This window comes from Protopterus annectens, chromosome 8.part0, assembly GCF_019279795.1.
Source record: "Protopterus annectens isolate FY-2018-M chromosome 8.part0, PAN1.0, whole genome shotgun sequence".
In the NCBI taxonomy this organism is placed as follows: Eukaryota; Metazoa; Chordata; order Ceratodontiformes; family Protopteridae; genus Protopterus; species Protopterus annectens.
In genome coordinates, this window is record NC_056741.1 from 1,510,825,283 (window position 1) to 1,510,852,615 (window position 27,333).

General features: G+C 44.7%; 1 protein-coding gene across 1 annotated transcript in view; it reads left to right on the forward strand.

The window, feature by feature from the left end:
• ARHGAP32 (Rho GTPase activating protein 32) overlaps positions 1-27,333 on the forward strand; it is a 3,207,216-nt gene that overhangs the window by 772,526 nt on the left and 2,407,357 nt on the right. Inside the window, exon 6 of the mRNA XM_044081098.1 lies at positions 10,987-11,078. Coding sequence (XP_043937033.1) covers positions 10,987-11,078 — 92 coding nt within the window. The remainder of the gene's footprint in view (positions 1-10,986; positions 11,079-27,333) is intronic.

Below are 27,333 nucleotides of genomic sequence, written 5' to 3' on the forward strand. Positions count from 1 at the left end.
ATCAGTTTTAAGTGTAAGCTCCTGCAGAGAAGTCATACGTTTGTTGTAGATCTTTTTAAATGACAATTCTCCTGAAGAATGAGTACATTTAGGTGAACTTGTTAATAAGGATTTATTTGAATCCAGTAACTTTTAATGTTTAGGTCTCTCTCTGTAATTGGAAGCATGAGGTACAGGATGACTTTTTTAAAAAAAAATTGCTGCAGTAAGACTAAAACGTCCAAGTAGTAGTCCCTTTTTTTTCAGATGGAGTCCCCTGTACAATCTTTTTCAAAGTGTCAGGAATCTGTCTTGGGTGAGAGACTTTTTAGGTAGGTTGGTACAGAAGATGGCACAGTCGCATGGTATGTCGACAACCAAAGGGAAACCAGGTCGTATACCTACTGCAGACTAGCTATGTTAGCTTGGGATGCAGCTTCACAGCACATTTTCACTCTGCAAGCATCTTACATTCCATTAGAGCAAAATTGTGTAGCAGTCAAGCTGAGTAGGACAAGGGCAGACCCCTGTGAATGGAAACTACATCAAGGGGTCTTCCAACATTTGATAAATCTGAGGGGAGTTCCTTATGTCGACATCTTTTCCTCCTCTCTGAGCAATCAGTTGGCAATATTCTGCTCTAGTACGCTTTGCTAGTAGGCTTGGAAGGCAGATGCCTTTTCTTTTCTTTTCCTTTGACAGGAATGTTGCTGTATGCTTTTCTACTCTTTACACTCATATCTGGGGTACTCCTGAAGATTCACAGACCACACAGACTATCTGTTTTATTAAATGCCATCAGGGCACTACCACAAAGATTGCCAAGTTGCCAACTGATAGACTGCATTCTGTCAGATTCATTTTGACCAAATGTCTTCAGAAAACCTCTCCTGCAGCTTCTTTGGTGAATTGGGTATTGGGAATAATGGCAGCTGTCTTAATTAAGGCACCACATCCAAGATATAATATCATACAAGTTCTTCAGTAGGCACTCAGTGTTCATTGGTCTCGGTCCTTTCACTTCCTCAAATATCCCATTCATCTCTCCTCAGTCTGTAGACATCATCTGCTATGATGCATTCAGTCTCCCTTAGTTCCTCTAAGGTGCCCATTCATTTTACCCCTTCTGTTAGCTACTGTTTACCATGGATGCCTCCACTCTGGGGTGAGTGGTGGGGCATTGTGAGAGGAGAACAGTCCAGGGAGCATGGTCACAGCTTGAGGCCCATTTTACATTGTCATGAAGAGTGAGGGCAGTTCTCCTAATGTTGCAGTTTTTTCAGGACTAGCTTCGTCAGGGTGTGATCTCTATCCACACAGACAACACATTGATATAGGCAATACTCCACTCCAAACTGAGAATGTTGTTACATACCTTGCTACACGGTTTGATAACTCCCTCTCCTTAGATACAACACATAACAATAGTCAGGAAACCCTTCTGCTTAGCTTCACTGATAATCAAGATGATCTACTCCAGATCTAAAGAGGTAGTCTGATTATATTCAACACTTATGAGGCCAACTGAATACAGTGCCCCCTTAGAATGTACCTCACTAAACAATAACTAGGAAGGCCACAGAGGTTCCTAATCACTGGCTTAAAAACTTTTAACTTCTAGAAAAGACAGGATTTGGCCCTTTATTCAGTATCTTGTAGACTCTTGAGGGGAGTTCTATATTTTGCCTTCCAAGCCATTAGGGATCCAGTAATCCAGGATGTTTTGTATCTCTGGAATAAATTCCAATTGCAAGGTAAGCAGTGATAAATTATCTTCCTTAAAATGGGAACTGTATAATTGGAATGGTATTCCCAAAGTCACCCTTGGCTTTACTAGTGTGGCCTTTTTCTGTAAGGGGGTTCAGTCTGAGGGTGGACACTGGAAAAATGTAAATGATCAGAAGCCTTATATTTCTTATGATTCTATGACCATCTGTAGTGCTGTACATAAATACACAAGGGGAACCTGATCTTACCTGCTGTGCAGGGAGGCCATGAGATGTGACAGTGGGCAATGTCACTACACCGGCATAGACGCAGCTGTACCACTAGAAGCAAGTGCAGGGCAAACCCCCCATAAATAAACCCACATGGTGGAACCGTAGTATCAACAAGCTGTATAATAAAAGGAAAAGAATTTTGGACAAAGGTAAGAAGAGTAATTCTTGGAGTGAAAGAGCACTTGTCACTTAAACAACTCAGGAACATAAAATCCACCAAACTCAAGTTTGAGGCTAAAATAGCTACTCAAAGATGGTCACAAGGCATTTTTAGTTATGGTTGCAATCTCAAAAGCACTACACAGCAGTGTGCTGGACTGATTATGCACAGTGTTACCTACACTGAGGCTGAAGTTATAGCTAACGTACTGGCTGAAAAATTTAGTTGAAGCTTTACCCGTCCATCTGTCCCTTGATATATACCTGAAACTGACTCGGCTCCAGCTGTCACTCAATACCAAGTCCTAAAAATACTGCATTGATAAGTCCCTGCATTATCTCTTGGTGCATCGTAAATAGCATTTAACATGATTTAGCCACACCCCTAACAGCATTGTTCAGTTTGAACCTCCGTACAGGTTTTGTACCAAGCAAATGGAGAACAGCTGCAGTCATTACCCTTCATAAGGGAGGACCTTCCACAGATCCAAGCAGTTAAAGACCCATAAGTCTGACCAGCCTCATATTCAAAGACATGGAAAGACTTGTCATAGAATTAATAAATCAGGACATGGAGAACCACCAGATATTGGACCCATCTCCGTTTGGCTTCGTCAAAGGCAGGTCATCCTTACTCAACCTGGTGGACTTTTGAACAGGTCACCAAAGCAATGGATGAAGGCAGAATGGTACACACTACATACCTTGACCTGGCCAAAGCCTTTTTTACACAGATCTCCACTCAGGCTCCTCAAGCATAGTAGAAAAGCTAAATAAACTGGGAATAACCCCTTGAGTCACCTTCTGGATTGCCAATTTGCTCACAGATTAGACACAGATAATCAAAGTAAGGGAAGTTACTTCTACAAAGGGTCTAATCACCAGTGGAGTCCCCCAGGGTTCTGTGCTGGGACCTCTCCTGTTTGACATCAACTTTTCTGAAGTTAAAGCCAATACCAATGAGCTCTGGCTGACTAAGTTTGCAGCTGACTGCAGACTAGACAGTCATTGAATCCCCAAATGATGATACCATCCTGCAGGAAGGTTTGTCTCAAGTAAATTGCTGTTGTCGAAATCGTGAACTGAAGCTAAATGCAGAAAAATGTATTGTTATATCATCTGGGAAATCTAGCCCAGGGAACTACCACATTGAAAATGTTCCCCTAAGGGCTGACCCACTGTTTGGTATTTGGCAATTATGTGGACAGTGACCTAACTTTTGACCCACATGTTTCATTTGTTGTAAGAAAGTCCTATGTTACACAGCTTATAAACAAAGGGATTGTGTATAGATCTAGGGATATCATTGTTCCTCTTAACTCAGCCCTTTATAGGCCAGTCACGGAATATAAAGGAGCTTTGGCATGTATCTGTCCAGATATATGTAACAACTGGAACTCCCGCAGCGATGCCTTACTAAATGTCCTGCGTGGACCATCTCAAACTCCATATCCTACAGACTGCTAAGGGGGGTGACCTGTGTCTGGCATGCAGTGCATCCTCCGACCCATTACTGATGGATTTACTGCACATCAACAAGTCAGATGACATCAGAAATACTCTGTCTAGGGATCTAAACCACTTCTACACCATCAAAGGAATGGTTTTGAGGGACAGGTATATTTCGCAGAGGATACAGCTGTGGTGGAACAGACTGTACATCCGTATGCAACAAAGTTTATCCCTGTCCATTTTCAAGCACAACTTAGATCTGTGGATGGGGAAACAGAAAATCTACCCCAGTACTGGCCTTTGTACTACTCATGGGTCCCCATTCAAATTATCTATGTTAAGATGTCAGTTATTCTCATTAGGGTAATATATAGATCTGAAGTAGAATGTTCATTTGTCAGCAACCTGTGGGTTACGGATCCGATATCGGATCCGAGCCGGCAACTTGTTTCAAGCTAATGGATCCGAGCTCCTAGCTCCTCCCTTCACCCATAATCCCCTGCTAACCCTCCATGACCTCAGATCTAGTTTGCCGCGCTTGTGGATGGCTGGATCCTTTTTGAGCTCGTCAGATAAGTGAAAAAAGTTTACTTTTTCAAAGTACTTCTTGTCAGAAATTTCTTTTTTAGTTAAAATTAATCTTTTTAAAGTGTGTAAGTGTTAGGTTCCTTATTTTTTTATCTTAATTAGTTACCCTCCCTTCGCTGGTCGTTAGTGTGTGAGTGTGTGTTGTGTTTCTTTTGGGGACTGTGTGTGTAGTTGTTCTTCTTTTTCTTTAAAAAAAAAAAAAAAAAAAAAAAAAGAATGGCTGAGGCCCCAAAAGCCATATTTTCCAAATGTACCGAGTGTGGCCATAAGCTCTCCCCGGCTGATGGCCACACTCGGTGCGTTCAGTGCCTTGGGGTTGAACACCTCACCTCGGGCTGTACCATCTGTGCAGCGTTCAACCCCAGGGCACTGAAAGAGCAGAGGTCGAAGCTGATCCTGGCGGGACATTTACCCCCGGATTCGGCTTCGGCCTCCGCTACCTCTGCTGCTCCCGTGGCTCCACCACAGCCTGCGGTCGCTGCCACTCCTGCCCCCCTGCCTCCGTCCGGGACTCAAACTCCCGCTAAAGTGTCGGAGGACAGGGAGGCCAGGAGGGAGAAACTGAGGGAGAAGCACCACAAGCGGCGGGCCGAGACCTCCGTTTCGGCCCTGCCAGCTAAGTGGGCTTCTCCCTCCACTGCTTCTATGTCTCCTCCTCCTCGGCTCCGATCCCCTTGTTTCTCCCCGGGGCCCGAGGAGGAGGAGACCCGATCTCCGTCGAGGTCATCGAGGCGGCATTCCAGGCCTGCCTCGGTGGCCTCCTCGAGATCTACTTTCAGTTTATCCGATGCAGACTTGGACCGGATGATGCGAAGATTCATCCAGGCCCAGCTGCAGATGGGAGTGCTCTTGCCTCCCCCCCCCTCAGGGGGGGTGCTCGACACCCTTTTTCCACCCAATTGCTCCTTCTCCGACCCGCTACCCGGGTTCGGGCGTTAAATAACCGAGCAGCGTTGGAGCCGGGGGTGGGTCGGCACCGACAGTACTTGGTACTTCGGATCCGACCCTGCCCTCGAGCCTGTCGGATCCGACCTCTCGGAGCCGTGGTCCGAGCCTCGGATCCGGGGGATTCAGTGTGCCTTCGGCTCCGTCCAGGTCGGAGCACACTGGTCCCTCGGATCCGACCGTCTCAGCGCCAGCTCCGATCCCTTCATCGGATCCGAGTGGGAGCCGACTTTCGGATCCATTGGAGAGTGGCTCTCCCTCGGCCTTCGATGTTGTGGAGAAGGCTCTGTTGAGAGCATCCGGACCCCCGGTCCTTGCATCGACTCCTCCCTGCACTCCCTCTCTGCTGGGCCAGGCTTCCATCACCCGGCCAAAGGGACAGCCTGCTTCGATGTCACAGATGGTTCCATTGGAACAAGATGTTGCTGGCGAGGACTCCTCGGACAGTCCCCCCGAGGAAGCTCCCCGCAAGCATATGTGCAAAAGGAGGCACGTGGACTCCCCTGAGTCCTTAACCGAGGACACGGACTTGGAGGAAGGGGAAGGCTCCCCAAGAACGCCCCCTGAGGATGTCTCCTTTGGAGACATCATGGAAATGCTGAGAATCAGAGGTGGGTGGTCTGCCCCCAAGTCTTCCTCTGACGAGTGCGTGTTTCTGGAGGCATTCGAGGCAGGCCCATCTACCTCTTGGGTGTCCCCTCCAGCCGACCCCCTGGTGGACCTCATTACCACCAGGGCGTGGAAGGATCCGGACACCGTGGAGCCAATACCGAAGCGCCCGGATAGGATTCTTAGCCCCCCCTCAGACCGATCACATTGGAGTAAGGGGTCCCCCGTAGATGCCATGTTGACGGCAGCAGCCACAAAGAGGGAAATTGGCTCAGGAGAGTCCCTCAGTCCATCCACCGAGCAAAGAGTCCCGTTTAATGGACCGCTTAGGGAAGCGAGTCTTTAGTTCAGCGACCTTCTCGGTAAGGTCTCTGAACTATGGCACATGTCATCAGGATGCAGCGGGATCTTATCAAAGAATACGCTGCATCCCCCCTGAGTCCATGTCGGAGGATGACAAACAATTGTACTCCACCCGAATGGCCACTCTGAGATCGATTTCAAACACCTCTATGCGGCTGTTGTCCCACGCCACAGAGGGAGCCACTAGGGCTAGCGGAGCAGGCCTAGTCATGAGACGTCAGGCCTGGCTCCGTCATTGCGATTTTACGGAGCCCTTTAAAGCGTCCTTCGCGAATGCCCCTTTTGATGGTTCTGCCCTATTTGGCAAAACAGTTTGCGGGACACTTGTCCAGAGCGAGAAGGACGGGAAGACGTTGTCTGCCGTCGGAGTCCGCTTCTCTGCTCCCCAGCGGTCCTTTTCGAGGAGCCAAAAGGGTCAGAAGAAGATGTGGTTCCGGAAATCACAACATTCCCAACCAGCTCCGGACAACCAGTCCTACTGTGGCAGAGGTGGACAGGGAGGACGTCGCCCCAGGGGCAGAGGGGCTCCAAGAAACTTTGGGTCCAGAGAACCTTTCTCTGAGCTGCCCGTGCAGCAGCCCTGAGGGGTTGCCCGACTGCTCCACTCTGGAGGCAGTCGGGGGGGCATTTTTCGGAACACCTAGCGGCATGGGAGTCCATCACAACAGACCGCTGGGTGCTTCGCATCATGTCCAGAGGGTACAAAATACCAGTACTCCATGTCCCCAAATCCAAGAACCTCCCCGATGTACCACCCGATCAGAGGGAGGCCACAGCCGCAGAAGTCCAGCAGCTGCTAAGAAAAAGAGCCATCCAGCCCATCCCCCAAGACCAGCTCGGATTAGGGTTCTACTCCAGGTTCTTTTTGGTGTCAAAAAAGATGGGGGACTAGAGACCCATCCTAGACCTTTCCCGCTTGAACCTGTCAGTAACCAAGGAAAAATTCCGAATGGTCACTCTTCAATCTATCCTCCCCCTTTTGAGGGAAAATGATTGGATGTGCTCTATAGACCTCAAGGATGCATACTACCACATTTTAATGGACAAACGATCCAGGAGGTTCCTTCGCTTCCGGCTGGGGGCCAGTCACTACCAGTTCAGGGTCCTTCCCTTTGGCCTCACCACAGCCCCCAGGGTGTTCACCAAGGTATTAGCAGTGATTGCGGCCCAACTGAGACTCCAGGGAATACAGGTCTTTCCATACCTGGACGACTGGCTCCTGACCGCACCAACAAGGCATCTACTTTGCTCAGCCAGAGACTTCTTTCTCCAACTAGCCCCACAACTAGGCATCACTATCCACGTCGGCAAATCTCTACTGGCTCCGACGCAGGTCATAGAATTCATAGGTGCCAGAATAGACACCAGAGATTTGCGAGCCTTCCTAACTTCCGAGAGAATCCGGAACCTACAACTTCATGTGCGGGCTATCCTTCATTCAGAGGCTTCACCAGCGGAATTGGTCCTGAGGGCACTAGTCTCCATGGCGGCAGCGATTACGCTCCTTCCATGCGCCCGTTTGAACATGCGAGTACTGCAATGGACTCAGTGCAATGGTCCTTCCTATCCCTTCCTCTCCACCATCCCATTGCTATCAGCAAGGCTTGCAGGAGGGCACTACTATGGTGGCTCCAAGCATCGAACTTCCATACGGGCCGTCCCTTCTGCACCTCTCCCCCTCTCGCCACGGTGACCACGGACGCTTCCCGCCTCGGGTGGGGGGGGGGCATTATTCAGGCAGGACAGTCCAAGGCACGTGGAACGATACAGAGACCTCCCTGCATATCAACGTTCTGGTGATGAGAGCAGTGCTGTTGGCGTTGCAAGCACTTCAGGGCTTCCTCCCCACAGGAACGATTGCAATTCAGTCGGACAACATGTCGGTGGTCTGGTATATCAACAAACAGGGGGGAACCAGATCTTACCCTCTATGCCGCGAAGCCATGAGAGTGTGGGAATGGGCGATCTCCACCAACTGCTTTCTGATTGCAACGCACATTCCTGGGAGGACCAACATCCTAGCGGACAAGCTCAGCCGCACCCTTCTTGCTCCGTACGAGTGGTCTCTCAATCCTCTAGTAGCGAAGCAGATATTCGCAACATGGGGGTGACCCTGCTGCGATCTTTTTGCATCTCCATCAAACACCAAATGCGACAATTTCTTCGCTCTAATCCCCCCTCCAGGGGAAACTCCAAGAGACGCTCTGGTGCATGCTTGGCCACCCGGTCTACTCTATGCCTATCCTCCTCTACCACTGATGATACAACTCTTACAGAAAGCCTCGCAATTGGGGAGCAAGATGATTCTCATTGCCCCATTCTGGCCTCGGCAAATTTGGTTCCCTTACCTGTGGTCTCACCTTGTGAATCACCCTTGGATTCTAGATCCCATTCCAGATCTCATCTCCCGTCCGTTGGACTTACCAACTCTAAACCTGGACAATCTGAAACTGACAGCTTGGTTGCTCCAGTTCCACTCCTAGTTAGGACTCCCGGTATCTCTTCACCAGTCAAAGCCATCCTCGTGGCAGCGCATAAGCCCTCTACCAGGAAAGTGTACCACAGTAAATGGAAATGTTTTTCCATCTTGGTGGAGCACCACGATCTAGATCCCTTTACGGCTCCTCTTCCATCCATATTAGACTTCCTAACTGAACTCTTTCAGGAAGGCGCTAGTTGTTCAACTGTCAAAAGTGCAATTGGCAGCCATATCTCATTACCATGTGGGACATGATACAGGGCCCTTGATGTCGGCCAAATTGTGTAAAACCTTTCTCAAGGGCACCTTTTTACTTAGACCCCCTGTAAAAGAAGCCGTACCCCCCTTGGATCTTACATTAGTTCTTCAAGCCTTGACTGCTCCACCCTTTGAACCCGCTGCTTCAGTAGATATCAAATTCTTGTCATGGAAAACAGTATTCCTTGTAGCCATCACTTCAGCAAAAAGAGTGTCTGAGCTTCAGGCTCTCTCTTTGAAGCCTTCTTACCTGATCTTTCACCCAGATAGAGTGTACCTCAGGATCAATCCCTCCTTTCTTCCCAAGATAGCATCAGAAACCAACATAAATCAATCCATAAATTTACCGGTTTTCTTCCCTAAATATCAGAATAAGGGAGAGTACAAGCTGCACTCATTAGATGTTCATAGGCAGCTTCGCTTTTATACTCATCGGACAGCTGGCCATAGACAATCCGACCAGCTGTTCGTTTCCTTTGCCAAATTTAACTTGGGGAAAGCTATCTCTAAAGTATCTTTATCTCGCTGGATTTCCCAATGTATCCTACTGGCGTATCAAGCCCTCGGGTAGACACGCACCAGAAGGAGTTCGTGCTCATTCCCACCTGCTCCATTTCTACCTCTGCGGCCTTCAAGTCTAGAGTTCCATTGGATGATATTTGTTCTGCAGCCACTTGGGCTTCATCTCATACCTTTATTAACCACTACAAACTAGACGTGCTTTCTAGAGGGAGAGCATCCTTCGGCTCTGCGGTGCTTCGTAATATCCTTCCATGATGGCCACCCAAGGTGCAGGTAGCTGGGGACTCTGTCCCACAGGTTGCTGACAAATGAACATCCTACTTCAGATTTAGAAGTTATGTACTCACCATAACGTTCCATCTGAGTAGGTAGTTCATTTGTCTGCAACCATCCCCCCCTCGTTCCCCCTGGCCTTCTTCGGATCTACTAGTAGTTAGATATCCTTTTGTTGGATATATATTGAGGGGCAAACTCGATCTGAGGTCATGGAGGGTTAGCAGGGGATTATGGGTGAAGGGAGGAGCTAGGAGCTCGGATCCATTAGCTTGAAACAAGTTGCCGGCTCGGATCCGATATCGGATCCGTAACCCACAGGTTGCAGACAAATGAACTACCTACTCAGATGGAACGTTATGATGAGTACATAACTTCTAATTATCGACCATGAGATGGGTAAGGCAATCTATAAACAAATGGGATAGGTTATTTCAATCAGAAAAAGGGAAACTGGCTAGGCTTAAAATGGCCCACAAGGGCAGCTAGCCTACTACTTACCTGTGAACCTATTTCACCGAATTCTCTGATAAAAAATGTGTATCCCAGGTTGGACTGACTTTCTAGGTGACAGGCTCAGCCACTGTATTTTGATGCCTCATGAGTGGTCTCTCAGTCCAACAGTAGCTTAAACCTCCTTTCACAGCTGGGGCCAGCCTCATTGCTGTATTTGCTTCTCCAACCAATACAAAGTACAGAGGTTTGCAGCAATAGAGCAGGATCTACTTTCCCCTCATCTCTCCAAATGGGCAGGCTCCCAGTTTCCTCTGGTTCATCTTTGGCCACCTGATCTAATTTATGTCTTTCCCTCTCATGAAAAAGTTTCTGCAGAAAACTTCAATATGAAAGGTCTTTGTTAACATCGTAACTCCATTTTGTCTCAAGCAAATTTGATTCCCTGTGCTTTTGCCTCATCTCGGGAAGCAGTCCTGGGACTGTTGAATCCCTGTCTGTATCTTTTGTGTCATCCATCCATCAGGCTTCATCTGGATATAGTTTCCCCTCTAACTGAATGATTTCTACAGTTCACATGATAGCCAGTGGCTCATCATTGTTTGATAGAGTAGTTCATGATCTGTCAGCTTGTCAGGAAGATGCCACCAGAAAGGTTTACAAAAGCAGATGGAAGAGTTTCTCAACACACCAAGGGCATGGTCCATTTTCAGTTCTTATATGATCAGTACTTCACTTTGTAGCTACTCTTTTGTGTTTAGGGGACTCGAGCTAATTGGTAATTTTTTTTTTTTTTTTGCTTGTCGCTGTGTTATTGTTGATTTGTTATAATGTTCAAGTTGTGTGCTATGAAATGAGCACTGATTGTACATGGGAGTTTCAATTCATATGTTTTGTCTTTCAAAGGCACGAAGTGCAGATATTCCAGAGCTTACAGTGGAGTTACCTCTTCGATCTTGTGGCAGCACAGCCAGTATGAAAATGAAGAATGTGAAGAAGTAAGCAATTTTTTCTTTATGGACATTGATATTTTTAAATTTCTGTACGTTTTCATGATTTGGTTTATCTTCTCTCACATAAATGACATTTATCCCTGGAACAGAGGTTTCACCTAGCAGACATACACCACACATACTCTCTAATATCACACATTCCTTCTCCTCCATGGTCATTAATGTGATAAGGATCCTGGTTTGGTTTAGCAGGAGAATAGACTACAAAAATAGTATGGTGTCTTTCTTGACCACAGCTCAAGAAAGGAAACTCGTGTAAATGTTTTCTTTTTACTTTGTGAACGTTTAACCTGTAATGACAGACTTCAGATGACGATCATATTGATCACTGCTGCAGTAGCTTAAGTTATATGGGTTATATTCTGCAAGAATGTAACAGCTGGACAACGTCCAAAATTTCAGGGCACCTTCCACACAACCAAACCGTTAACCATTAGTCAGCTAGAACTGAACTGATTAAAAGACAGGTTTGGGCACCATGCCCTTCAGAACTTTCTTGCTAGTGAAGAGTACACTCCTCTGAGACTTTCGATGATCTAACTGCCTGCTTGTGGTGTTCCTTTGCTGGGCAGATAAGTTCCCTTTTGGCAAAATAAACCATCCTTTAGTCACAAGACTCTGTTGCACTTTTAAATGGGTGTGCTTTTTTCTGACATTTTAAAAGTTTATTTTATTTTGTTTATTTATCCTTTTGTTGACCAGGTTAGTCCCACTATGCTAGTGGCTCCTCTTCAGGTGCGACCCAATGTGGTATTTATACTACTAGAGGAAATTAGGCCAGGGCTTTGGGGAGCTTCCCCTACTCATCATTGTTACGAGTGAGACCCGTTTTGGCGGAGCACTTCCTGTTTCCATTCCAGGCACAGAGGCAGCCTAGAGAAGCAGGGAAGGCAGATGGAGAGAGAAGGAGATGGAGTGGTGAAAGAAATGGAAGAGAAAGCAAATATTGAGACTGGAGATTGTGTGGAGGATTCTGAGGAAATATTTCAGAGAAACCTGTTTGATGGAGATGAGTCAGCAAATGATCGGATGTTTAATTGCAACCCTCTGGTTGTGGGATGGTTTACTTGAAGTGGTCACGTAGGGTGAGCCAGAAAATGAAGATGGTTCTTGGGGGGGGGGGGGGGAGCATCATGGAGATAATGCAAATGGGAGGATGCAGAGACAGTCCTGAAGAATAGTGGTGAGATGGAAAAGAAAACATATGCAAGAGAAAGTAAAAGAAGGCAAAAGTGGTGTATCGGAAAAGAAGATAGAAGAAAACGAAAAATGGAAGTATTTGATAAGGATTCAAAGTAAAGAAGACAGAAATTAATAGGTTTACAGTTTTGGAGAATTTAATAGCCCCTTTGGGTGTAAAAGCACACGAGGTAAGAGCATTTATTCTGAGAGACATTTTATGACATTATATATGAGACAGTCTATTCAATGGAAAATTTTCTTAGAGAATATGAAAAAGGAAAGATTGTAACCCATGGAATCTTTGAGAGAAAATCATTTAACGGGGAAGCAAAAAAGAAAATTCATGTACAATTTTGAACAGAGGTCGAAAGACTTTGAAAGGACATTTGAAAATGTTATGTGAGGAAGTACTGTATATTGCTATCATTTATGACAAAAGGGGGTTATGTACTGGTGTCTGAGATTGTAATATTGTGTTAAAAATAGAAAGAAAAAATTATACATATACCACTTATAAATGTGGAGGGGAATAGGGGTGTTGTAAAATACTGGGGACAACCTAAACCATTTTTTTTGTGGAAAAGGACATTTGATACATTTGTGGGTAAATGGGATGAGATGCAAAAAAAATTTGAAATGAAATGTTATAAATGTAATAACATTGGACATTTTGGATGTATTGCAAAAATAAAAAAAAAAACAGTAAGGAAAAAGAAGAAAATAGAGAGAATATTTTAAAAGTAGATGAAATAGAAGGATTAGATGAGAAAAAAATAGAGGTCCTAGAAGAGTGTTGTGAAATAAGTGATGAAATAAATTGGGAGAGCTTAAAAAAAATCTATTGGTAAAAGGGTAAAAGGCAAAATTTGAAGGGATAAGTACAGAAGAAAAAAAAGGAAATGAATGAAAAAGAAGATAAACCGCTAATAATTTGGCATTGGAAAAATGCTTAAGGTGTTTGACTCATACATAAGGTACAGTGTTTGATTCGGGTTCATATTATATGATCGAACGCTAGAAATAGCGAATGATGTATTATCGAACCCAAATGCACGAAGCCACAAATTATCGAAGGAACAGATCAGCGAATTTTTCCCAGGGGAAAAAGTTCGCTGATCCAAAAAAAAAAAAATGTACAGGCAACATAGTCTGGGGCTGTGCCCCCCACACCCTTCCACCTTAAATATACCAACTCTGAGATAGCGCCACAGTGAAGAAAACGGCAAAGTCCAGAGAACGGCCCAGCAAATATTTTCTCTGGGAAAAAAATTGCTGATCCATTCCTTTGATATTCTGTGGTTTTGTGAATTTAGGTTAAACAATTGAGCATTCACTATTTCTATCATTCGATCATGTAAAAGAAACCCGTTTGATTCTCACCTTTGGGAAGGAAATTGGCTAGGCTTACAATGGCCTATAGAGAGAGCTAGCCTACTAATTAGATATGCACTTACAAAACCACGAGTTTAAGGAAAAGGGAAAATGAAAATTTGTGTGCTTTCTCTAAATGTGAACAGTATTAAGAATATAGTAAGAAAATAGGAATTTTAGAATGGTGTAATACATGTGATGTGGATGGAGTTATATTAGAAGGCACACAATTTGTAACAAATGAAAAAAGATTACAGAGAAACTATGGGGAGAAAGATGATCTGGAATTTAGGAAATGAGAGATGTTCTAGAATAGCTGTATTCTGTAGAAATACAGTAAAGATATTGGATGCAACTTTAGCAAAAATGGAAAGATTAACCATTGTAGATTTAAAATGGAAAGAACAGGTGTATATAATTTTAACATTATATGCTTATACTAATTGTAAAAAAGAGAAAGTTTATTTCATCAGGTTTTAGACTATGTAGGGATAAATATGAATATTGCAATAGGTGACTTTAATTGTGATGTGAGAGGCAGGTGTAAAAAAAGGAAATGATATAAGAAAAATCTAAGTTATAAGATGGGGTTACGTTAAAACTTTGGGAAAAAATTCATGGACTTACAAATGGGGTATGGGTAGATCTGAAGTACATTATTTTGTAGTGTCAGAAGGTTTAGTTATATGAGAGTGTAGTTAAGATAGGATTTTCTGATCATCTTGCAATAAGGCTAGTGATAAGGGAATATATAAAAATAGGCAAGGGGATAAAAAGGATACATGAGAAAGCAGGGAGTGAAGAAAGAAAGATTAGTAATACAGTTATGGAAAGATCGTATTACTAAGAATATTTTATAAAAATTGGTCTGGATGGTGGATGGTGTTTAAGGAAAAAATTTGTGAATAAATATTGTATGAACAATGATTAATCTCTTTACTTGCACTAGATAGAGGTTAAATATCAATATAGATGCGTTTGCCATTGTGTAACCTTTAAGATGAAATTTTCAGTATTTGTATGTAGCATTAGCTTTGAAATTATTAATGCAAATAAGAACAAGCAATATCCAATGTTTAGAGGTGTCAGTAGGTGTCACTTGACTGTAATGAGTTCTGCAGGTCCATTCTGATGTCTCACAAGTGGTCTCTTCGTGTCAGAATGGCAGAGAGGATTTTTGGTCGATGGAGTCAGCCATGCTGTGATCTTTTCACTTCTCCTCACAACTATATTTGCAGCAGGTTCTTCGCTTTGATCCCTCTACTGGGGGAGTCACCGAGAGATGCTGTAGTCCATGATTGACCCACCGGTCTCCACTGTGCTTATCCCTCAGTACTGCTAATCCCCAAATTTCTACATAAAGGTTTCTGGTTGAAAAGCACTGTTATCCTTCTTGCATCTTTTTGGCCTCATCAAGTTTAGTTTCCCTTCCTGTGGCCTCATCTCCTGTAACTTCCTTGGATTCTAGACCCATGTCCAGACCTCTTCTCTCACCTGTCAGTCCAGGCTTTCTTCCCCAGTCCACCGTATTCTCTTATCTTCCCAGAAGGTCTCTACTAGCAAAAGTTACAAAAGTAAATGGAAGAGATTTTCAGTCTGGGCTCTCTAGAGAGACCTGGATCCCTTCTCTGCCCCAGTCTCCACGGTTCTTGAATTTCTGGCCTCCATTTTTGACATCAAGGTAAGTTATTCAACTATCAAGGTTCAGTTGGCAATTTGTAATTTTCATTTAGGTGAAAATCACACCTCTTTGGCTTCTTCAAAGTTTTGCAAAGCTTTTCTTAAAGGCACCTTTCCACTCAGGCCGCCAGTCAAGGATCCTACTCCTCCTTGGGAATTTGACTATTCCGCTCCAAACTTTTACTTAGTCTCCATTTGAGCCATTGACAAAGTTTGTTTCTTTCGGCTTTTCCCGGTTAGGGGTCGCCACAGCGGAACTCCAGTCCGCTAATGATTGGCAGTAGATTTTGACGTGCTGGCTTGCCAGGCCTAACTCACAACCTTCAACGAAGGAACGCCCATTCACGCATGTCGCCACACAGAAGACGCTCTAACTGAGAATCGAACCGGCAACAACTAACTGTGAGGCGACAACGCTACCGCAGCACCACCACCGCAGTGAGCTGGACCTTAAATTCCTGTCCTGGGAAATGATTTTTGTGGTAGCTGTCACTTCTACTAGGCGAGTATCCAAACTCCAGGCCCTTTCCTCCAGATCTCCCTATTTAATTTTTCATAAGGAGAGGGTTTCTCTATGCATGAAAAACTGTCTTTTGTACTCAAGGTGGCTTCTGAATCCAACATTAAGCAGGTTGTCTGTCTACCTGTATTCTTCCCAAAAATTTCAAACAAGAGCGAACACATGCTACATCTTTTGGACATGCACCGACAGCTTACATTTTATCTTCACAGATCCAAAGATTTCAGGCGGACTGACTGGTTATTTGTATAGTTTTCCAAAAACAGATTGAAAAAAGCAGTGTCTAAAGTGACTCTAGTGAAATGGTTGATGGATTGTATATCCTTTATTTACAAAGAAAGGGGTTATCTTTGCCTAAGCCCCCCCAAAGCACAGTTCACAAGGTCTGTAGCCACTTCATCTGCTTCTTGGTCAAGAATGTCTATAGATGACATTTGTGCTGCTGCCACTTGGTCCAGTGCTCATACATCTGTTGCTCATTACAAGTTGGGTTAGGTTTCTAGGAATAGGCCAGAATTTGGCCTCACTGTACTCCAGAATATCCTTCCATGAGGGTCACGCAAGGTTTACCTACCAGGGGACTGTCCCACCAGTTGAGAAATGAATGAAAATGACATCAGATACAAATGTTGTGTACTCGCCATAACGATGCTTCTGTGTTTTCCATTTTCATTTTTCCACATCTTTCCGACCTTCATCCCCTTCCCTTTCTTTCTGCTGAGACCCAAGGGATGCTCCTTTGGGAACATGATTTTTCCATGTTTTGATCTTTTTATACGTCTCTCTCCTACTTTTTATATCAGTTTCGCTTCATGCATATGTTATTTGGGACAACAAACTTGATCTGAGGAATGCTAGGACGATAGGGCATTATGCGTAAACTGAGGACCTTGATTGTTGGACCCATGAATCTGGTAAAACCGGCCGAGCTGGATCCAAGAACTGTCAGTTGAGGAAGAGTGAAAATAGACGACATGTCCAGCATTATGGTGAGTACTTTTATCACATCCCTGTTTATCCACATTTCCGGCATTTCTCAAGGTTCTGTGGATGACATTATCAGTTCTCTGCCTTACACTTACTGTCCACTGCACCAAGAGTATTCACAAAGTGTCTAGTTCCAGTTAAACTCATTGCAGGCTACAGGGTATCCACATTTTTCCATATTTAGAGAACTTTTTTATTTTTACCGAATGTTTCAAAGTGTCAGGAATGCCTCACTTGAGTGAGATATCACTAACCGAAGCTGATATTCCAAGAGAACATTTAAGTCTTTTTTGACTGCTTAACACAGAGGATTATGTTCCTGAGAGGGTCAGTCAGACACAACAGTTAAAAGATTTCTTCCACAGGTAAAATGGATTTATATCTAAATCTATTTATAAGGTTTCTCCACCCAGATTTCAGTCACTGCAAGAGAATAATGCCTCAGGATTTTGTCTCATGGAACTGTGAATGTTCTTCGTGTTTCACTGTTGCAGTCATCACTTTTGGGTTATCTGCTTGCAGTAGTCCTCAGTCAGTCTGATTAACAAAGTCTTGGGTCCTGCGTCAGTTTTGTCCCTTCTTCCATGATGTCAGGGGTATAAAACATGCAGCCAACCCCATTCCATCAGTCTTTCTTGCCGTGCGGTGCCCGAAGCAGAAGCAGTTCGCAAGTGACGGTCGTCCGACTCCTGAAATTTTCATTTTCGAGTTTCAGAACCGAAGTCTTCAACTAAAACTAAGTACCCCGTTGGGGAAACTTTTTCTTGCTCCTTACCGATGTCAGTAAAAGTTAAGAATTGCATTACTTGTGGAAAGTAAATACCCCATAAAGATTTTCATTCATACTGTATCCCTTGCCTAGGCCCCGACCACAGCGTTTTGTGCTTTATTTAATCAGCACACTATCCGTCGTCGGTATATTTTTGCCTCTAAATATTTTGGTTCTCAGTTTAATTATCCAGAAATGTCACCGGTTAGCCATCTGACTACCGGTATTCCGAAAAAACGCAAGGATAAAGACAGAGACAGGCCGCCGAGGTCCAAAACTGCCAATGACTCCTCTAAGCCAGTTGCCAGTTCGCCAGTACTCAATGAGGTGCTTTCGCAGCCCGTGATACCCGCTATTTCTGATTCACAGGCCTCTACTGAGACCCATTCGGAGTCCGGTATGCCGTGAAATGCTTAAACTATGAAAACCCATGGATGTCTGTACCTTGCATGGGTCCGGAGCTGCTGTGCAGGCACCAGCTTCTGAGGGTGTATTCAGGCCTACAGACTTGCATATTAAAATGACGCCTCCTCCTCTTTTTTTAGGCCTAAATCTCGAATCATGCCTAAAAAACCGACGCCCAGGCCGCATGCTCAGGCCTCTATGCCTAAAAAACAAATGATAAGAATGGCTGAAGATCTTATAACTTTAATCGGGGGAAGCCAGCCTGCACTTCTAAGAGACCTAGGACTGAAGTTTTTCATGAGTCTTCTGCCCAGGATTCTGATTTTTCTGATTCTTCTGATATCTGGATTTACCCTTATCTACTTATGAGGATTCTGATGCAGAGGACAATATTCACTCTGCTTCCCCTGCAGAGGATTTTTCTTTTGGTGAAACCTTACATACTCTAAGGGAGCATTTCTATTGGGAAAGCCAGGCTTTTTCTGATTCAAAAAAGAGGCTTAGTGATTTCTTACTCCTGCCTCAGCATAGGCCTTTAGCTATTCCTCCTGTACTAGACATTGTTGATGATGCCTTTTCGGAGTCTAGTTTTGCCCCTGATTCCTTGCCTCCTGCCCCCAGAAAACCTGAAGCATATTACAGGGTTCCTGTTTCACACACGTTCCTTTTTAAAAATCCTACTGCAGATCCAGAGACTATTTCATAGGGACCCAAGGGCATTAAGGCTTCTACTGCTAAAAATCTCTACCCCTTCTGATAGAGACTCCAGGGTGCTGGATAGATGGTGTAAGAAGGTCTACACTTCTGCAACCTTGGCCATTAGGGCTTTAAACTTCCAGTTTCATATGTTAAAGTATCAACAACATGTTATTGGATTGCTTAAACAGAAAATGATGTTGATTCCTGACTGTGCGGAAAATAAAGAATTACATGATGTAATGCATTCTGCTGAACAGATTGGAAAACCTACTTTGCAATGTGGATATGATTCTTTAGAGGCCTCTTGCTGTTATTGGTTCTGTGCTCAGAAGGCATGCTTGGCTTAAGGAGTAATTTTTACCAGATCATGTTAAAGCTAAATTGTTGGATGCTCCCTTAAGTCAGGACCACCTGTTTAGCAACAAGGCTGAGGAAGTTCATAAAAAGATGGAAGATAAAGCTAAATCTATGCAAACTGTTAAAGATTTCTGACAAGTTCAGCCTCCTAGATTTAGTAGGCACTGGCCCTCTAAGAATTGGTCCTTTCCAGCCTCTTCAAGGTCTTCTCAAGCCAAGCCCAGACATGGCAGAAAACCCCAGGTTTCAGTCCCAAGGGACACGCAAGACTAAGCAGTGGGGGGTTTCCGCACCCAAATCAGGGAGTAGTAAGACTCCCCCCTACAGAAAACAGTCGCAATGACTTGCTTCTAAAACTTCCAAGCACTTCCCAGCTGAATGCTCTTTTAGGCGGAAAGATTGGTCTGCAGGCAAAAAAACGGGAACTCATTACCCAGGACAAATGGGTTTTAAATATAGTGTCCCAAGGATACAGATTTTATTTCCACACCTTACCAACACCAAGTGGGTGGCCAGATCTACCCCCAAATCAGTGGGCAGAGGCCCAAAATCAAGTACTCTCTCTCAAACATGGGGGCTATTCAGTTGGTACCAAAAGAGGAAAACTGACAAGGGTTCTATTAGAGACTTTTCCTGGTACCCAGAAAAGGCAATACATGGCATCCTATCCTGGACCTTTTATACTCTAAATACCTTTCTGGTGATTCCAAAATTCAAGATGCTGACTCTTCACCAGCTACTTCCTTTGCTAAGCAAAAATGCATGGTTGGCAACACTAGATTTAAAGGATGCATATCTGCACATCCCTATCAGGGAGTCTTGCAGAAGATACATACGCTTCAAAGCAGGCTACAGGCACTATCAGTTCTCTGCAGTGCCCTTTGGCTTATCTACTGCACCCAGGGTATTCACAAAGTGCCTAGCTCCAGTCATTGCATTCTGCAGACAAAGAAATATTCAAACATACCCATATCTGGACGATTGTCTAATTCAGGCAGAAAGCCAGGAAATACTTTTGAATCTGGCCTTTGTTCAAAGGGTACTGACTTGTCTGGGGTACACCATAAACGAAAAGAAATCACACCTGGTACCCTGTCAACAAATTATATTCCTGGGAGCAAGCTTGAATACAACTTCCCAGATGGCTTTCCTCATGCCAGAGAAACAGATTCATTTGACAACCTACTTCAAAGAAGAATCTGCAAGGCAAATACTGCAAGCCTTTGGGGTTCATGGCCTCCTGCATACTTTTAATTCCATATGCAAGGCTGCATATGAGGAAACTGCAATGGTATCTCAAAAGCCTATGGTGTCAACAGTCACAGGATCTAGAAGCAATGATTCCTATCATACCTTGTCTACGCTTAGAGTTCCTTTGGTGGGCAGAGGCCTGCCACCAAAACAGGGTCTTACCATTCACACTACCTTCTGCCGCCCAAACCTTAATAACAGACGCATCAGACTATGCATGGTGGGGCCCACCTGGCAGGGAAGTGCATTCAGGGCAAATGGAACCCAAGTCAAATGCACCTGCATATCAATCAAAAAGAAATGTTAGCTGTACAGAATGCTCTGACAGCCTTCAAGGACCACATACTTCCAGGACAATTAATGATAAAGACGGACAACACCACTGTTATGTGGTACATAAACAAGCAGGGGGGTACACATTCTTACCCCCTCTGCAGATTAGCCATGGCATGTTAGAACACAGCCATGAGCTATCAAGTACATTTACAAGCTCAATTCCTGCCAGGAAAACTAAATACTCTGGCAGATGAACTAAGCAGAAACCTCATGGACCCACATGAGTGGAAACTAGAACCAAGGATTTTCAACATGTTGACAAGCAAATGGGGGAGCCCAGATGTAGACCTGTTTGCCTCCCCCCAAAACCATCAGTTGGACATGTTCTGCACAAGGACTCCCCACAAGCAAGCTTGGAAATTGGATGCTCTGTCCTTCAGCTGGAAAAATCTGTCAGTTTATGCCTTTCCTCCTCTGGCTCTGCTCTCCTAAGTACTACTAAGGATCAAACAAGACAAACCAAGGATGATTTTGATTGCACCAGACTGGCCATGCCAACACTGGGTACACCCTCTTGCGCAGTGGGTCACTGTGGGCCCCATGGCACCTGCCTCAGATTCCTCCTCTATTGTCTCAGCAGGAGAACCTAATTCTGCACCCTCAACTTTAGAGACTGAATCTAGCAGCCTGGCTAATTACATAATTTCTCCTTTATCATCTGTCAGTAAACCAGTGATTGATATCATTTTAGAGGCAAGGAGGCCTAGTACCAGTAAGTCTTACGCTGAAAAATGGAAAAGATTCTGTACCTGGAACCAAGCTCAAGGGATGAGCACAACTGTGCCCAATTTACCTCAGATTTTACAATACTTAACTGAGATACTTCATAAGGGCCTGTCTTTCTCCTCCATCAAAATCCACGCCTCAGCCATCTCAGCTCATTATAACACAGAACCACCCCTCTTCTCTCATCCACTGCTTAAGCAGTTCCTCAGAGGGGCCAAAAATCTACGACCACCCAGAAGAGCTCCAACTCCAGCCTGGGACCTCAACTTTGTATTGGAAAAACTCACCCTTCCTCCTTTCAAGCCAGCTGCCACTGCGGACTTAAAATTCCTTTCTTGGAAAACAACTTTCCTTTTACCAATCACTTCAGCAAGAAGGGTATCTGAATTACAGGCCCTCATGGCAGTGGAGCCTTTCATCATCTTTCATGCGGACAGGGTGTCCCTCAGGACCACTCCCTCCTTCATGCCCAAGGTGGTATCCAGTGTGGACCTTAATCAGTCCATACATTTGACAACTTCCCTAATCCACAGAACAAAGGGGAACTGATTCTGCACTCCTTAGACGTGCACAGACAACTTGGATTCTACTTGATCAGATTTCCTTGGAAGTTTAGTTCTGTCCAACTGCTGGTGGCATTTGCTGCAGGGGCAGAGGGGAAGGCTATTTCAAAGCAAACTATTTCCAAATGGATAGGCCAGTGCATTCATGTCTGTTACAAACACCATGGAAAACCTATCCCACAGGGGATCAGACCCTACGCTACCAGGGCTGCATTTACCTCTACAGCCTTTCTCAGAGTCGTCCCTACCAGGGACATCTTAGAAGCTGCTACCTGGAGTTCTGTACAAACTTTCACCAAGCGTTACAATCTGCCACTTTACTCTAAATCCAGAGCTGGCTTTACCACTGCAGTCTTGCAGGGCCTTTTAGCTGGTCCTAATTCTATTTAAATTCCTCCTTCCATCCTTAGCTTTGGGAATCTACCCAAAAGTGATGACTGCAACAGTGAAACACGAAGAACATAGTACAGTTGTGTACACTTAACATAAATGTAGATGTTCGAGTGTATTCACTGTTGCAGTCTTGGTTACCCTCCCTCCAGCCCCCTTCTTTTTTTGGATATACCTCTACTTTCCTTTGCTATCTTCAAAAGCTTTTTGGTGTATTTGCTTTTCTATTGGAGGTATAACTTTGTATATTTATAGATTTAATTGCTTCCCATTAAGGGGGGCATCTGACATCTGGGGCAAGAAAAACTGATGTAATGACATCGGCTGCATGTTTTATACCCTTGATGACCTGCCGTCATGGAAGAAGGGACAGCAACTGACGCAGGACCCAAGACTTAATCAGGCCGTCTCAGGGCTACTGCAAGCAGATAACCCAAAAGTAATGACTGCAACAGTGAATACACTCTAACATCTACATTTATGGTAAGTGTACACAACTGTACTTTCTCATGATATCCTTGGCAAAACTCCACATGAAAGAGATACAGTGGTAACTGAAGTTTCTTTGGTCACAGTACCAACATCCTTTGCCCTTGAAATCTCACTGCTGGGGTTTGTCAGAGGGGAAATAATTTGGGGGAGACAGCAAATATCCTTTAATCCAGGTCACCCCTTCTCCATTTTTGTTCTAGAGCAGCCACTACAGAGGTCTCTGACTTTGCTTGGAAAGCAGTTTCATGAGGGATAAAATTGCAAGATGTGTGGGACACCAAGGGCAGGTACAAGTACACAAATGTAAGAGATGCTTGCCTTGATCCAGGCACTGAACTCTCTGAAACATCTTTGGTTGGCGGGATCTCCAAGTTGTTACAGACAGTACCACAGTCATGTGGTACATCAACAAGAATAGGAGAACCAGGTCATTCCCATCTGCAGGCTGTTAGCTTTGGGTTATAGATTCATAGCACAGTCTCAGTCTGTGCAGCCATCCTACATTCCGTCAGAGGAGAATTGTGTAGCAGACAAGCTGAGCAGTGCAAGGGCAGGTCCTCACAAATGGAAACTAGTTCAGGGGATCTTCTAAGATTTCATACATCTGTAGGGAGTTCCTCAAATGACTATAATTACTTCTCCCACATCTTGTTGTACCTTTACATAAATGTTGATCTGTGACCCCCCCCCCAGGTGTAATCGTTTTATGGTTTTCCAATATTCTATTGATGCTTTTGTCTATACTGTTTGTAAAATTGGATGATGTTCATCATGTTACACTGCTGCAGTCATTACACTTGGGTTATCCTGCCGTCAGGCGGTCCCGTAGTCGGCCAGAGTTCCAAAGTCTTGGTCCGGCATCGGTTGCTGTCGCCTCCTCCCTGACGTCAGTGCGACAGGGGTATATAAGATGCAGCCGACACCATTTTCTTCAGTCTTTCTTGCCGCGCGGTGCCCGAAGCAGAAGCACTTTGCAAGTGCCGGTCGGCCAACTCCTGAGATTTCCATTCCGAATCCAGAACCGAAGTCTTCTAAAAAAGCTAAGTATCCCCGTTGGGGAAACTTTTTCTTGCCTCAGACCGATGTCAGTAAAAGTTAATAACTGTATTTCTTGTGGGAAGCAAATACCTCATAAGGATTTCCACTCATATTGTATTCCATGCCTAGGCCCTGACCACGACGTCACAGGTTGTCTGTTTTGTGCTAGGTTTAACAAGCGCACTATTAAACGTCGGTTTGATTTTGCCCGACATTATTTTGGTAGAAAATTCAATTACACCATGCCGTCGGAAAGTCCGACGACCGCAATGCATAAAAAGGACAAGGACAGGCATCCGAGGCCCAAAACTGATGACGAGGCCTCTTCTAGGCCAGTCGCCAGTTCTCCGGTTTTCAGCGAGGCTCCTACGCAGCCCCCGACGACCGCTTCCACAGAACCACAGACCGCATCCGACTCCCACGTGGAGCTGGCTGGGCCTTCGGACGCACTAGGCCTTCAGCTTACCGATCCTAAACCTACAGAGGGAATCGAAATAGCTGAGCAATCCACAGTTAGTGTGTTTTCAGACCTACCCAGTTAACCATTAAACCCTCTGTTAAGTCTAAGCCCACCTTAAAAGCAAAGAAACAGACACAACTCTCTCCAGGACAGGCTTCCATGCCTAAGAAACAAATGCTAAAAATGGCCTTGGACCTAATCACCCTGGTCAGGGGGTCCCATCCCCCTCCTGATAAAAGGCCCAGACAGGATGCAGACTATGAATCTTCTGACCAGGTGTCCATTTCCTCTGACTCTTCCTCGGACCTAGGATATTCTTTACACCCATATGAGGATTCTGATGCTGAGGAATCAATTCAGTCAGCCTCTCCACCTGAGGATTACTCCTTTGGGGAGACCTTACATACCATGAGGGAGCATTTCCATTGGGAAGATCAGGATTACTCAGAATCCAAGAAAAGGCTCAGAGACTTCCTTTTATTGCCTCAACACAGACCCCTTGCTATCCCGCCAGTTCTGGACATTGTGAATGATGTGTACACTGAATCCAGTGTGAACCCTGACTCCTTACCCCCAGCCCCAGTTAAACCTGATAGATATTAGAGTCCCTGACTCATAAATTTCTGTACAAAAGCTCTGTTGCTGACCCTGAAACTATTTCTCAGGGACCCAAAGGGATTAAGGCCTCATCAACAAAAAACCCAGTTCCCTCTGACAGAGATTCCAGAGCTTTAGACAGATGGGGAAAGAAGGTATATACGTCTGCAACTTTAGCAATGAGAGCCTTGAATTGCCAGTTTCACATGCTAAAATATCAGCAATTTTTGATGTCTCAGTTGAAACAAAAGATGCTTCCAGATTCAGATCCTCCTAACTTAAAAGAAATGCAGGATTTATTGCATGCTGCTGAACAAGTGGGAAAACATACTTTGCAATATGGGTTTGACTCCTTAGAGGCCTCCTGTAGAGCAGCAGTTACAGGCTCTGTCATTAGAAGGCATACTTGGTTAAAAGAACATACGTTACCAGATCATGTTAAGGTAAAATTATTGGATGCACCTTTGTAGTGGGATGTGCTGTTTGGAGTTAAGGCAGAGGAGGTATTAAAGAAGATGGAGGATAAGGCAAAATCTATGCAAACGGTGAAAGATTTCTTACAGGTTCAGCCTCCTCGTTTTAGCAGAAATTGGCCAACAAAGAATTGGTCCTTTCCAGTCTCAGACAGACCTCAAAGGGGCAGATACAGACGTCCAAGAGGTAGAGGTCAGACACAAGGCCCTTACAGGCCTCGACAGTGGGGCACACCAGGCCAGAAAGGAGAAGACAGGCCTCAACCTTATAAAAAACAGACTCAATGACTTTCCACTACAGCTGCCAAAACAGTTCTCTCTTGGCAGCCCCCTTAGGAGGAAAACTGGCACTTTTCTATCACAACTGGCATTGCATCACCAAAGACAAATGGGTTCTCAACATTGTATCTCAAGGTTACAGGTTCCATTTTCACACCCTGCCAAGGCTAAAAGGAATGCCAAATCTGCCACCAAATCAATGGGCAGAGGCTCAAAGACAAATTACAGCACTCATGGACATGAGAGCTATTCAAAAGGTACCACCACAGGAACAAGGACAAGGATTTTACTCAAGACTCTTTCTGGTTCCCAGAAAGGACAAAGCCTGGAGACCCATTCTGGACCTTTCTACACTAAACATTAACCTGGATGTACCGAAATTCAAGATGTTGACACAACAGCAACTTCTTCCCATGCTGGGCAAGAAAGCTTGGCTCGTGACGTTGGACCTCAAAGAGGCATTACCTGCATGTCCCTATCAGACAAAACTGCAGAAGATACCTCAGATTTCTAGCTGGTTCAATGCACTATCAATTCTCTGCACTGCCCTTTGGCTTATCTACTGCACTCAGGGTCTTCACAAAGTGCCTGGCACCAGTAATTGCATTTTGCAGGCAAAAAGGAATTCAAATTTATCCATACTTGGATGACTGCCTGATTCTAGCAGAGAGCAAGGACATTCTACTAAAGCATCTGGCGTATGTAAAAAAGTTATTAAGTTGCCTAGGGTACACAGTAAACGAAAAGAAATTAAAACTAGTGCCCTCACAACAGATAATATTCCTGGGTGCCAGCTTGAACACAACAGCCCAGATGGCTTATCTCATGCCAGACAAGCAAGGACAACTGACTCAGTATTTTCAATTAATGGCAACAAAGACCCAACTCCCTGCAAGAAAAATTCTGCAGGCCTTGGGCTACATGGCATCTTGCATACTACTAATTCCATATGCCAGACTGCATGTGAGGAAACTACAATGGTACCTAAAGAGCGTATGGTCTTAACACTGTCAAAGTTTGGAAACAGTTATACCACTAATTCCTTGCCTACAACAGGAGTTTCGATGGTGGGCACAAGCTTGTCACCTCAACAAGGGGACAGCCTTTCACTCAACCCACAGCCAGGCAAACACTGATAGCAGATGCATCGGATTACGCCTGGGGAGCACACATGGCAGGAAAATGTATCCAGGGCGAGTGGCCCACAGAGCAAAGACATCTCCACATCAATCAAAAAGAGATGCTAGCTGTACAAAATACTATTATGGCTTTCAAGGACCCACTGCATCCAGGACAATTACTACTAAAGACAGACAACACCACTGTTATGTGGTACATAAACAAGCAAGGGGGCACACACTCCTACCCCCTCTGCAGACAAGCCATGACCTTGTGGAACACAGCTCTAACCTACCAAGTTCATTTGCAAGCACAATTCCTGCCAGGAGAGAAAAACACACTGACAGACGACCTAAGCAGAAACATTATGGACCCGCACGAATGGAAACTGAATCCACAAATATTCAGAATGATAACACAAAAACGGTGGAGCCCGGACATAGATCTGTTTGCTTCCCCAAAGAACTGCCAATTACAGAAATTCTGCACAAGGAGCTACCATCCACAAGCATGGAAAGTGGATGCCCTCTCATTCAGCTGGAAAAA